A 14,580-nucleotide genomic window follows, 5' to 3' on the forward strand; every position below is an offset into this window, starting at 1 on the left:
GCAAAGCTGCGACCACTAACTCAGGCCGCTCAGCTCAGCCGCAGAGCTCCTGCTCCTGCGGCAGCCAGAAGGGAACTGTGTTTCCAGCTCCGGCCTCAGCTAGTTATAAAGGCCAGGCCCTGCCCTCTTCCGGCCATGTGACCACCTGGTTGTCCTGGCAACTAGGCACCTGAGCTGCCTGGGTGATTGACAGCTCTGCCAATCACCCTCACAATCACGGGGCACCTCTGTGACTCCGTGACAACGGCCACATTATTTTTCAGTGGATAATTTGAAGTGATACAAGAAGAAATATTGATGGTGAACTGGTAATTGTCATTAAAAAATGGAACATTTTTGCCTTATTCATTTCTGGACATGATAATTTTTTCTGAATTTCTAGATACAATCTGTAAAATCTTACAAGGTAAAACTCATCTCTGTCCCCTCTATGCAATACTTAAATGCTACCGAAACTATATTATGTGAGAAGATAGGCAGGAATTTTCCCTTGCAACAGATTTTCAGTGGAAAATGCGGCTGCTTCAAAATTGACATTTTCTACAGGGGTATCTCAATTCTGACATTTTAAATGTTTTCTTTTGGGTCAGGTAAATGTGAAGCAGCACGTCCCTCCAATGCCATATTGCCTCATGTAAATGCTGCTTTTGGTGTTTCATACTGTCCTCTCCCTGGACCTGCTTCTTATTGCAGACTGCATCTTTTATGAAGTATCATTATCTGACTGAGCCATGTAATGTATCACTGGAATTTACGGGGCAGCAGGGTATTATGGGAGCCAGCTGATTGAGTGGAACAAGGGCATGAGGCGCTGGGACTGTGTACAGGCCAGCACTGCTTCTGCAGTGCTCTTGAATGTGTTGCTGAAAATTATGCCCTACCCACCTCTTCCTGCTTTACGTGCCCCAGGCTGGTCACAGGTTCAGTTAATGGCATAACAAGAACCAGCCACAAAGTTGTTACAAGTTTTTTGTGTAATACTTTTTTATTACGCAAAATTTTATGTTCCATTTTATGTTCTTGTTTTATCACACCATTAATTTCATTAATGTGTGGCTGTGTAACAACTTAAGATGTGATTAACTTGTTGTTCACATGTTAAGTGAAATATGAGCCGGGGCAGAGGAGACAAGTACATGGGCCCCCCCTTGGGAAGACGGCTGTCACCTAAAATGTGCAAAACTTTCCACATGTCCATCATTTTAGCCTCTTCCCCCCCTCCAGGAAAAATAAAAGATGGCATCTATAGCCGGGGGCCTCTGTCTCTGACATGCTTGAGAATTGTGTTCATCATCCTTATTACCTCTGTTCTGGGTTTAGAGTTCGTGGTGTAGAAGTAGGTGGGCAGCAGTGTGGAGAACACTGCAGAGGTAGAGCTGACCTGAATTATGACTCCCCTGAGAAACTGTAGCACAGTGGGCTGGTGCAATTTCATACTGCACTGTCTCAAAATGAAATGGGTTTGGTCAGTTCAACAAACCAAGATGGAATGCTTTCATCCAGGAATGTTGAAAAGTTTAATTTCAATATAAAATGGTGACACAACCTGTTTTGACCTTTCACAAGTGAATTTTTTAAGTATTCATTTGGGGAAAAATCAGATGAGAAAATATTGGAATTTCCTGCATGATGTAATTTGCAGTTTTCACTGAGCTTTTTTCTGGGCATGTTAAGATGGGACTTAAGTGATGCATTGATTTGTATAGTCCCTGTATGCTAGAAGGAATGTCACCCGTAATTATTAGAAATGAATCAAGGTTGCAAAATTTTCACCTAGAGTTGCAGTTCCTTAGTTACTTGCATTTTCCCAGTTACTAGGAATGCTCATTTGTTCAGGTCTGTAGTGATAGTCCTTTCAGGTATTACAGCAAGTACCAGGTGCCTTAGTAATGAGCCTTTCCAGAAGTGGATTTGATATTAGGTCGTACTTAACTTTTGTTTCAGAGATGGTAGGACCATTACATTAGAAGCTTAGGACGCCAAGGCTCATTTTCTGATAATGGTTGTCTTTGATATACTCTATAAGGGTTATTATCTGTTTTATCAGTCAGATTTGTATAGATCTCACCTCTTCTACAGGTTGCAAAACAGTACAATTAAACCTGGTCAGGATTTGGGCTTCTGCTGAAAAGGTTTTTTATCAGAAAATGCTGGTTTTATGAAACAAGCTTTCTCCAGGAACCTTTGTACCTTGTTCAGTAGGAAAAGTTTCATTTCTCTGCTGGAATTTCTTGTCAAAATAGGGGGCATTGAAGTGTACCCCCTTCTTTCTTAGAAGAGTCCTGTGATGGTAATACACTACCTTTGATGTTGGAAATCTAGATTCAAGTCCTTGCCCTATATGGTGTCAATCAGAAATTTGATAGATTTGACAAGAGCTTGGCTGCCCCACATCCTCAACTAGCATTCCCACCTTTGGACTACTGGTGATTCAGTGGTGGACAAGGGTCTCTCTTTTTTCATGAAAAGCTTTAGAGATCTTGTTTTCATTCTGGGGCAGAATGAGAAAACCTTTGCAATCTTCCCATTCTATAGGATGGGAAAACCTTTTCCCCTCCTAGGAATGATTACGGTCCCATTTTTCACAGATTGAATCCTGAGCTGCCTTGTTATAGGCACAACTAGTGAGGTGGGAAGGAGCCAGCCTTCTGAATTGTTTCTTCTGATTACTGTCTGCACCTATATTGCAGAAGCAATAAGGGGACATAAGACTAAGCTGGTCTCAGAAGCTCAAGCATCACTGACATCTGGATAAGCCCTCAGAATTAGAAGAAAAAAACCTCAACTTAAATGTTTGATCATTGCCCAGCCCAAATCCTACTGACTTCTCTTCACTAACAATCATAAATATTCACAGTCCCATTATATATCTGGAAACTGCAGAGAAAATCCTCTTCAAAGAATTTAAACATAATTTCTTGAGACTAATTCTGGGCTGTTTGCCATGCTAAATGAATTTATTTTAAAACTTTAAAAGCTGAACCAGTATTTGGGATCTCCAGAGAACTGAGAAGGCAGTGATAAGAACCAGCGGTGGGTTACATTAAATGGGGCCTGGATTCCATCCGAGCCAATTTAAAGGGCTCCAGGAAAAGTAAAGCATTTCCTTCTACAGAAAACTGCTGGCTCTTGTTTCCTATTTGATATTGATTCATATACTTCAGGGGGTTTTCCCCTCTTTTGGTGGCGTTCTTCACTAATGAACAGAGGTAACACTTTATCCAAATGTCACAGAAATTTGTATACATTAAGTAGGCACACAGCCTGGAAGCTATAAGTGAACAGCGTGTCCAAGGCAAACCTTTGATGCTGGTCAAAGAAAAACCAGGACTTTTGGCGTGTGCTTTTCAAAGTTACCGTACTGGATACATTTAAAAAACAGTATACTTTTTTTTCTCTGTATAATATCTGTCTGACAATCCTCTGCTAGGCAAATGATGGAGGAAAGTATACCATTATTTACATTAGTAGAAGACAATAATTCAAACTACACATAGGGTGCTCCTACATGAAATATTTATTGTGGAGTAGACTAGCTCCGCAGTAAATGTCTGGCATCTACATGTGCGGCTGGCTCTCTTAGGCCATAGGAAACTAATAAACTCCACAGCAGGGTAGTATTTGTTTTCACAAGTACTGCCCCGGTGTGGAGTTTTAGTTTCCTGTGGAGTTTCCAATGGAGTGGAATTTTTTCACTCTGTAGCAGGACATGTGTATAAACTAATGGGGCTGTCTTGGGGCATGAGGGTGCTTCAGTGTGGGAGCTGCCTGCTGGCTAGCTTCACACTAGAGCATCCTTATGGCCCAGCCAGCCCCTCCACAGCAGATTGAGCTGGGGGGAGCAGCCCCAGGCTGGCAGGCTGATCCCCCAGACCTCCTGCCAGCCAGGGCCGCTCTGATCCAGCTCAATGTGCTGCCGCCCCGGGTACACGTTTAAATGTGGCTCCTGGGATCAGTAAGCTCCGGCATGATATGCACTGGAGTTTATTGCTGCGTGCTAATAGCACACATAGATATGTCCACAGTGTGCAGAACTATAAAGATAATCCAAGAAGTAAATGTTTTAAAATTTCTGTTTTGTGGTAAAGTCATCCATTAAATCGAAGCAATTTGTTTCTTTATTTTTTTTTTCTGAAGTGGGGGAGCCATTAATTTACAACCTAGCATTCAAGAGTTTTGCTTGTTGCTAGCATTTGGCCAAGAGTACACAGAGCTAAGGTCAGAAGTTCTCAGTGGACTGAAATGAGAGTGTTCTGTTCCTGCCCCTTTGCCTCAATAAGGCTCTGAGATAAACCAGAGCATCTCTACATGGATTTTAGCTATAGGGAGCCCAAGTGCCTCCTTTCACGCTAGGGTCAGGCACCTGTCAAAATTCTCCCCTAATGGGAGTAAATGATCTTGGAACCGTGATCTAACAAGAGCTATAGAGATTCACAGATGGGGTGTTCTGAGAGCTAATGAAGTCACTGGAAGGACTCCCAGAATCAGACTCTTTATGCTCTCATAGAAGATACCTATTCTGAAACCATAAGGTAACTCCTAGAAAAGGGAGCAAAATCCAGGACTGGTTAACACTGCATCATATATCAAAAGGATCAGGTATTTCTTTAATGTTTTCACATGGAGGGAAACATTTTTAGGCCAAACATTATAGATGTCTTTGAGAGCAGTGAGCATTTGAGCATGGATGAACAAGTACTCTTTGATCTAAGGCCCAGCATCTCTTTCCAGCGGCATTGCCCATCAACAGGCACCATCCTCTTCTACAAATCCCAAGTCCAGTATATTAAGTAGAGAATTTCCTGTTGTGCAAGGGAAGAAGTGGAGAAGGAGGGTATGTTTGCAGAGACCTGTTGCTTAATAGCATCCTGGCCTATGAACCAGCCAGTCCATCCTTGTTCATAAATCCATCACCAAGTATTTGAATGCTCTGCCTGTGAAGATAAATGATAAGAGAAGGAGGAGGATAGATGTTTACTTCTTACCTCACTTAACTGTGTAATTTCCCAACATCATTCTACTGGTGACTTCTTAAAATCCCACCTGACCTAGGTTCATACATTGTGTTACATTAGTATATAGACAAGCTGTCAAAACAGCAGAGATTTTGATATCAAAATGACATAAGGAGACAAGCAGATAATTGGAGTGTGGTTTAAATTTTTTTCCCATACTTATCAGCATGATGTGAGCAGCCAGAGGAAGGAGGGTATAATGGACTCTTCCAAGTGAATGATTAAATGTATTCTGCAGGAGGAGTGAGAGAAGGATGCTAAGTGCAATGCAGAAATAGACCTGTATTCATCAGGACTGGAGGCTTTCTGTAGGGAGGTTTTTGGGGTCTGATTTTTTTTATTCATCAAGCTAGAATAATAATATAGCGATCAGGCAAGTGGAGCATTTTCTGATCAGAACAGGCATGTGCGAGGGAGAGGGAGAGGATAAAAATACAGTATTTTAAAAAGTATCTTGTTGTCTGATTGCCTGCTAGATTCTCTATTACTTCTCATAATATGCTTGAAAAGTTTTATTTGTACCTTAAGGGCAATGAGCCTGGGCTCATTTAGAGATATGAATGCTGATATTACAACTGTGCTATTGACAGTTTTAAGCAGTTTCACTAGCAGCCTGTCTGTCTTATTTACTCATTGGTACATGTGGTGTCTTGCAAACGCAATAGAGAGCTCTACCCTCATAGTTATAATTGCATCTTGGGCTGCTGTGTTATATACACAATTTCTGCACAAAATGGGAACAAGCCAGCTTTCTTCTATAGCTGCCATTCCAAATTTTCCAAAGGCTCCAAACTCCAAGGTGTTCCTCCTACCTTGAATTGGGGGATGGATCTTCCTAGAATTTTCCAGATTTATAAGAGTTAAGACAGTTTGAAGGAAAGATTTGCAACTATCCTAAGGCTGAAAGATGATGTAACATTCAGAGTGTTACTCAGAGGCTAGGGACAGAAGTTGCATATACACTGGCTTAAGTGATTTGAAACTGGTTTAAACGTGTAACAGAACAGAAGTTCAGTGCATGTAAACTGCTTTCAAAATAGCTGAACCTGGTTTAAGATAAACCTCATTGGATGTAGTGTCACACTGAGGTGATTTAGATTAATCTGGTTTATGGAACTTCTTTCCCAGATCCTCTCCCAAGTCAAGTTAACTCAGTCACCCAGAATCCCAGGATGCTTTGTAGCCCTGGGCTTTGCTCCAGTGGAGCAGGGCTGGCCCCGTCCCCAGCTGTCACAGAATTGAAGCACTAAAGCAGGGGTCAGCAACGTGTTTGGGCAGTGCCAAAAATACCCACATCCTTCACTTGTAAGTTGTTGGCATGCCAGGCGTAGACAAGAGGGGAGCCATGAGGGCCCAGTCCTTGTGGCAGTGCAGACAAGGCCCCTTCCACACCATCTGCCCTGAGGCACATGTGTACCTGTTGCCAGCAGTGAGCTGCGTCAGAGCTCTGCAGACCCTGGTGCAGCCACGTACAGCCTCCTGGCTGTCAGCCACAGCCAGCCTGGGTGCTGGGCAGGCCCCTGTTTCCTGCCATGGAGCCTGAGCTGCTCACAGGAAGCTGCAGGAAGGCTGAAAGCAACTCCACAGACCCCCAGCCCAGCTTATTGCCAGCAGTGGGTGCACTTATTTCTTGAGGAGGCAGGGAAGGGGGGGCATGGGGCTGTATTGCCGCAGCAAGGATTGGGCCCCTTGTGCCATTCCCCCCTGAGGTGCATGTGCCAAGCAAAGTGCGTTTGCATGCCACAATCTGGCATGTGTGCTGGGGGTTGCGTATCTCTGCATTAAAACCTCTGCTCCCTATCCTGCTTCCTGCCTGTGTCTGTCAACCTGGCAGAGTGGTAGTCTGGGAAACAGCCCCCATGCTCCCCTAACCCTGGACTGTACAGTGCAAGGGGAAGGAAAACCCTGGCCGGGGGGGGGGGATTGCCCACCCCCCATTGAAGCCCAGGCCTGGGATTAGCTCAGCCCTTCCCCCTCTCCAGCTGTCCAACTCCAAGGGGCAGGGGCAAGGGCAGGGCAGGGGAGAATGCACTCCCCCCCGGCACTTCCACCCCCTAGTCCCATGAGTGGAGCTCAGCCCCGCCCCCTCCCCAGCTCCCACCAATGAGAGATGGAGGGGCAGGGTGTGTGGGGGAGACAGAATGCAGCCCCCATTCCTGCACCCACCACCGGGGTTGGCCTGGTGCAGGGGGCAGGGGAAGTCCCCACTGGGAGTCTTCTTGCCTCCGACAACCTGGTGAGCAGGGCTGGGATCAGCTGAACCCCTCCCACACCCCAACTGTCTGCCTTGGAGGCTTTCTGAGCTTTTTTCCCTTGCCAGACAGACCCTGGCTTGCAGGGCTGGTGCCCAGCTATGGGGGTGAATTCCTTCCCTCTGCCCCCTGCCTCTCAAAGGTGAGTTGGGGGGGGAGTCTGGCTGAGCCGATTCCAGCACCGGTTGCTGAGCGGAGGGGGGGGCAGGGTCAAAAGCCCCCCAGTGGGGCCTTTCCCCTGTGCTGGGCCTGTGCAGGCTTCTGCCTTACTTGGGCATTCAAATACTGAACATCCGTTCAGTTTGTTTTTATTTCAATGTACGCAACCTAGAAAAAGACCGCAAAGATTGAATCGATTTCACTTCGGACTTTTTGAACCTCTGTACTTAACCATAAAAAACTGGAGTTGATCTTTAAAGAATTCAGATATGTGAATCATTAAGCAGAGATTTACCAATTCTTGTTTATCTGTCTTCTTGTTTTATGTATGTATACACACATCTGGGTGGAACATTGCATAGGGGGCTTAGAAAAGTTGCACAGGGGTTGGATTCAACAGAGTTAATCATACCAGATTTTGGCATGATTGGTATGAATGCAGTTCTTGCTTGGGGGAGTCAGTTTTTGCTCAACATGGATTCATGTCTGAAGAATGTTAGCTGTAATTCAGCCATAAATGACATTACAGATTATTACACAAAGTTTATAGATCAATTATAAAATAATGAGGAAATACTGCTGGAGTAATTTTAAACAAATCAATACATTTATTTGGCCTTGTTTTTAAATATGAATTTGGTAACTGTGTACAGTCTGTGTTAGAATTCATCTATATTCATGTCATCAGCTGATAGGTGCTATGCCCATAATGCTGAACAGTGGAAAAGTTACTTTACCTGGCTACCCAGGGGTCCCCTTTGTGTAATTCTGTTTGCCAATGAATGGGGTATATCTCTGACCTTAGTTACTTTTCTCCAGACCTTCGCTTTCACAACTCCATCCCTCTATTGTTTTTCCACAGTTCCCATCTCTTTTTCAACTCTGTTGAAGACCCTGGTGGAGAATTGTTTGTTCAAGAGGGTGGGGGGAGAATCCTAAAACTCTGGTTGCTTAAGTCTCCTAGCATACATGTACTTGCATGCTTTCCTGTGGGTTGACTAATTAGCTCCACAGTAAAGTGTCACCATCTACATGTATGCCAGTCTTAGGGTGCAGTAAATTATTTAAATCTACCATACTTAAGTCTACTGAAATGCACATGTAGATTGTAACAGGGGCTGGCTGGGGAACGAGGGTGCTAAAGTGCAGAGGCTGCCTGCTGCCTAGCCCTGCACTTCAGTACCCCTGTGCCCCAGCCAGCCCCTTCGCTTCCTGGAGCCTGGGGCTGACACCCTACCAGCCCAAAGCTGCTCTGCCCCAGCTCAAACTGCTGCAGTTCTGGGCACACGGGTAGACGCTTTGCCTGGGAACAGCTGACTTTGGCATAAACTTCACTGGAGTTTATCACATCTCCTTAATGGCACGTGTAAATGGACCCCTAGGAACTGAAATAAAAGTATTCCTGGAATTGTCTCTCCAGTTGTTCCGCCTAGGCTCCATGGAAGAAGCAAAATGTTAATCAGACAACTTTGTGACTTGCAAAAGAGAGAAATCAGGCTTCCATGGGGTCTGTGTGATTTGCATTGTTCAGGACAATTCTGCAGCTACTGAAACCTGGAAATTTGCAACTTTGACATTAACTGGTTTTTGTTGTTCTTTCGGAAGATTATTCATCCCATTTCCCCATGACTGGGCTTTTGTTTGTTTGTTTGTTTACATCTTCATATGGTAGAATTGAAATAAGTAGCATTCTTCGTTCCACTGAATCTGGACCAAGCTTGTGGATCAAATACCAGGCTTCAAGCAATTTTTTTAGAGAAGTATTTGTAAGGCAAGTGCTTTTAACACCTTTTTAAAGTCAGGTGGTTTTAACACTTTCTTTTCAAGACTTGTGTCCTTTCCGAGTGTTCTTTCTAGCATATTTCTCCATAAATGTATGTGTATTTTAACACAATCTTGTTGTACATACAGGGCGCTCAATATTTGTTGAAAATCATACCAAGTTTATGCCAATTTATGTTAAATTTTGTCTTGATTGTTTTAGGTCAAGAGGTATCACATAACCTTTGCTCAGAGCTTCCCTGTCCTGAAACGATGGCGTGTGAGGTACCATGTGCACTGGATTGTGTTGTCAGTGAGTGGTCAGCATGGTCACCCTGTTCCCACACATGTTCCAGTAAAAATTCTGAAGGCAAACAAAGCAGAACTAGATCTATCCTGGCACTCCCAGGGGAGGGTGAGTAATACATATTTCAACTTGGTCATTAAATGTTCAGTTAACGATAGCTAGATGTGTGGATGCTCCAGGTAGATGTGTTTGGATCAGACTCGCATCCACAAATTAAAGAAAAAATGAATAAAATTGAGTACTAATCTACACCTAGCCTTTACAAAGAGCTGTACAGGCATTAATATATGTGCTTCTGGATCATACTCAAGGCCAGCATTGCTACATTTCAACCAGAGTTATATACTTTAATTGTAGCTTTTGGATTATGAAATTTCAAGGAGCTGATCCTCCACTATTGTAAGTCACCATAGTTCTGTTTGCTTCAGTGGAGCCATAACATTTTGAACCAGCTGAGGGTTTGCCCCTACCAAGAGACAAACACACATCTCTGGCTGTGGCACAAATCCAGGGCCGCGATGTAATTGTAGAGCAGCAAATTAGCATATTAAAATGGATTGTAAAAATCACATATTGTAAAAGCAAGGCCATGAAATTTGATAGGATTATACTCCAGACTCTTGAATTTCAGAGAAGATCATGTAAATAGCTTTTGAGAAAACTATACCACGTTGTTTGTAGATATGAGGGTGATGCAGCTGCCTGGGAAAGGCTGCTTCTCAAACTTCCAGTTCATTCATCTTCTTGCTCTCTGGCACCTGCAGCTTTGTGATCAGGTTCAGGCTCCCACTGCATACTATGCCATAGGAGTTTAAAAATAGTTAACACCACTCCTTTCCAGTCTCTGACTAAGTGGACTTGACTGCATTCTTAGATGCGAGACCTCTGTGGCCTTTTCTGCTGTATAAAAATGCCCATTATTCTCAGCAGTGTTTGCAGCTAAGCCAGCAGTAAAACATTTGACATGCAAATATAGTCCAACAGAAACTCTGTTAAATAGCATTTCAAAAACCCTCATTAAGCTTGAATTTGTGTGCCAGATTTGATGTTGCAAAACTTTCCTTGTGTCAGTGATCATTATTCATGTGAGTACTCCGTAAGATTTTGTAAGGGACTTTAAGGTCCCTTGTGATGAAAACTGCTATGTAAGCATTGACATGATCCTGATAATTATTATTAAAAATAGTATAAATAGTAAATAATTAAAGTGGAAAATAAAGATGTGCATTTTCTACAACAGGAACAATATGATTTGGAATGCAGACAAGATATATGTAGAATTAATAAAGCAAAGTAAAATGGGAGAATTGTTAAAGGAAAAGAAAATAATGGGCAAGTCTGAAGGCCCTGTGATCTCAAACATATGTAGTGTGAAACTTAACATGAAAGTGAAATGCTCTGAACTTAATACATTTCTCAAAAATAAATAATGTTGAGCCCCACATTTTTCTGAGGTTCCTGAGCAGCAAATAAAACAACCTTCTGTACAGCAGTAGTGTGATAGACTACATTAGGAAAGTGCTGCTTGAGTAGAACATGCAGGTGAATGAAGATGGATTTAAACAGCAGGTTATTAATTTAGTACCATGTTCTAGTGCTATTTATCCTGCCTTCCTCAACACTAACGTAGCAAGAATTTAATGAACCCAGTGCAGAGATTATAAGGCTCCCTGCAGCTCTATATGGACACTTCTCAGCGTACCGGTTTCAGCTAACTCTTCTGAGTTCTCCTTTTCTCCAAGAGAGGTGTAACAGAGAAACCTTTGCCCATCAAGAGTCCAGCAGTATTTCAGGTCTTGGTTTTGGCTTCTTGGAGCTGGTTCTATTGGCCTTTAGCCACAATGGTCACTAGGCTTTGTTAAGTTTCAGTTGCTGATTTGATTCGGAGGAGATTTGGCCCAATTTGGCAGCTGAATCTCCGAATCCAAATCAAATCAGAAAACCCTTTAATATCTCCAAATAGAATCAGAAGCCTCTGATTCAATTTGGAGAGACTTGATGATTCGGCCATAGACACAGCATTATATGTTTTTTCTGCATACCTTGAGGTACCAGCTCAGCGAGTGGTGCATCCTCGGTCTGGAGGGGCACCCAGGGTCCCCCTGAGGCAGATCACTGAGTCAGGAGGATGTGGGGGGATCCCCTGCATGCATGGTGGTGGACTCAGAAGTGGACCAGAAGTACTTCTGGTCCACGTCTGGGTCTGCTGCCAAGCATGCGGGGGGGCCCCCACACTCCTATGGGACACGCCATTTGCCTTACCATTGCAGCATTCACAAGCCACACCTGGTACCTCAAAGTATGTAGAAAAAACGTATAAAGCTGTGTCTAAGTCTCAATTGCTGATTCACCGAATCAGAATTGAATCTTCAGATTCAAATTCAGCCAAATCGAATTGGGATAGTGATCTGAATCAGCAAATCGAATCACTGTTCCCCAAATCGGTCCAAATTCAAATCGAATACAGCCTGCTTTGCACACCTTTACTAGGCACTATATCTACAAGTGGTTACGTTTGGTGCATTCCTGTCCATACTGCCACATACTTAGATCCTGTCAGAGGTAATCCTTAATGTCCCAAAGCCAAATAACGGTCCTTGCATCCAGCAATGCATTCCATTGTCTCTGAAAAGCTCATGCTCCCTGTGCCAGTACTTTTTGTGTGATCACAGAAACAACCACCTCCAAATATATCTGCATAGGATCATAGGAAAATGGGGACCTCACAAGGTCATTTAATTTGGCCCCCTGCTCAAGACGGGATCACCCTGACTAAACCATCCCAGCCGAGTGTCTTTCTAACCTACTTTTCAAAGTTTGCAGGCATGGAGTTTCCACAGCTTCTTTAGGTAGTCTGTTCTGATGTCTGACCATTCTCATAGTCAGAAAGTTCCTCCTAATTTCCTGGCTAAATTTTCCCTGATGCAGCTTAAGGCCATTGCTCCTAGTTTTGTCTCCTAAAGCCACGGAGAAAAAAACATCTCCATCTTTTCTATCATCACCCTTTATGTATTTGAAGTTGTTATCAAATCCTCCCTCAGTCGTTGCTTCTCTAGGCTAAATTACAACACTTCTTTCTACCTTTTTTCATAAGTCTCACCTCAAAAGCTTCAAATAATTTTTGTTGCCCTGTGTTTGACTTTTTCCAAACTGTCCATGTCCTTTTTGAAGTGTGGGGCCCAGACCTGGACGCAGTGCTTCAAGTGAGGCCTCACCAGTGCTGAATAGAGAGAAAGAATCACTATCCTTGATTTGGAAGTTACATTCCTTTTTATACAACACAGGATGCTGTTGGCTTTCTTTGCAACAAAACCACATTGTTGGCTTATATTCAGTTTATGGTCTACTCTAACCCACGGATCCTTCTATACATTACTGCAGCCAAGCAGTCATTCCCCAGTCTGTATTTGTGCATGCAGTTATTGCATCCCAAGTGCACCATTTTGCATTTGTCCTTGTTTAATCTCATCTAATTGATTGCAGACCATTTTTCCAGCTTATCTGAGTAATTCTGGATCTTAGCCCTGCCCTCCAGTGTCTGCAGTTCTACCCAATTTGGCATCATCCAGAAATTTTCTCTAAGTGTGCACTCGATTCCATCATCCAAATAATTAATGAAGATGTTGAACAGTACTAGAATCAGGACAGATCTCTGGGAAATCCCACTTGATACCTTTTTCCAACTAGACATTAAGGTCTGGTGACCTCCCCCATTCCTCCCCTTAGGGTCTTAAGGTCAGTCTGGCTGTTGTCTTTAGGCACAGTGCACAACAAAGAACCTGCAGATTACATCGGCCTTGTTTGGGTCGTCTCCTGAAATCATAGAAAGGGTCTATCCCACTCCTTGTCCACTCCCTGCTGTAGGGATAGATTTAAATACCCTAACATTTTAATTTCCAGTACCCTACATTCTGGAGCCCTTGATACTTCTAATATTTCTGTATTGATCCTAAAGGAATATATGCTGAAATTTGAAGGACTAAAACCTACAAATTTTAATAACTTCTTTTGCAGTTGATTGGTACCTGGACTGGTATCTAGTACATTTGCATTGGCTAAAACTGGATTTGGCTGTTCCATTGCCCTTCTTATAGTTTCGTCTGTGTCTGAATATCACAAGCAAAATTACACTTCTGTATATACAGCGTACATCCATTAAGTCTAATGGATACCTGGGTCTGTCCTAACTGCCTGCTTTACTAATCCTGACAATACCAAAAAAGCTATGGCCAATACCGCTTTTATGTAGAACTGCCACTCTCTCCCAATTCTTGGGTAGAACCACATGAGAATCTGTCATCTTCCATGCATTCATTGCCTCAGGACTTCTACTAATATACATTCACTTATAGCCTACACAAACCACGTTGGCTAACTGTTGATTAACAACAAAATTTTGAACTCTTTTCTAAATGTTTATTTTCAGAGAATGCTTGTCACCATGATTTGAACAAAAAAAGAATATAATGCCTTTGTATGCTATGCCACTCATCCTTTAAAAAACTATGTTCAGATCACTTCAGTTCTCAACTGGAGTGTACTTGCAGCTCTCTTAATATCCAGTTGGATCATACAGCTGCTTAAACTTTTCAATAAATGTTTCCTAAATCTCTAAACCAGTGGTTGTCAACTGGAGGATATGCAGACCCCTAGGGGTACTTAAAAAGGTTGTAAGGGGTATGCAAACCTTATATGGCTGATAAATGCTGCCTGCTTGTGTGCATCTGCAGCACAGCACAGAGGCAGCCAGGAGAGCAGCCAGGTTTGGCTGATAAGTGTGTTGTGAGGGAAGGGGCTGGGAGAGGGAGGGTAGGCAGATCAAGGCCCCAGCAGTGGAGGAGGGAGTAGGACAGGGGCTGTCCAGCTGGGGTGGGGTGACAGACTAAGCCACACAGGGGGTAGATCCCACTGCTGCATGCAGCCCAGGATGGCATAGAGGGCATGTGCCCCTGGATCTGCATGCAGGGAAGGGCACGGCAGGCTGCCACTGTGGGCTGGGGCTGGGGCTGCACTGGGCTCTTCCTGGTGGTGGCTGGGCCAGACTGTGCTCCGGGCACATAGCAGTGGCACTGGGAATGGGCTACAG

At 43.5% G+C, this 14,580-nt stretch overlaps 1 protein-coding gene across 1 annotated transcript in view; it reads left to right on the forward strand.

The window, feature by feature from the left end:
* THSD7B (thrombospondin type 1 domain containing 7B) overlaps positions 1-14,580 on the forward strand; it is a 549,335-nt gene that overhangs the window by 207,852 nt on the left and 326,903 nt on the right. Inside the window, exon 7 of the mRNA XM_019554526.1 lies at positions 9,411-9,602. Coding sequence (XP_019410071.1) covers positions 9,411-9,602 — 192 coding nt within the window. The remainder of the gene's footprint in view (positions 1-9,410; positions 9,603-14,580) is intronic.

Source organism: Crocodylus porosus, unplaced genomic scaffold, assembly GCF_001723895.1.
Source record: "Crocodylus porosus isolate Cpor-Errol unplaced genomic scaffold, CroPor_comp1, whole genome shotgun sequence".
NCBI classification, from domain to species: domain Eukaryota; kingdom Metazoa; phylum Chordata; order Crocodylia; family Crocodylidae; genus Crocodylus; species Crocodylus porosus.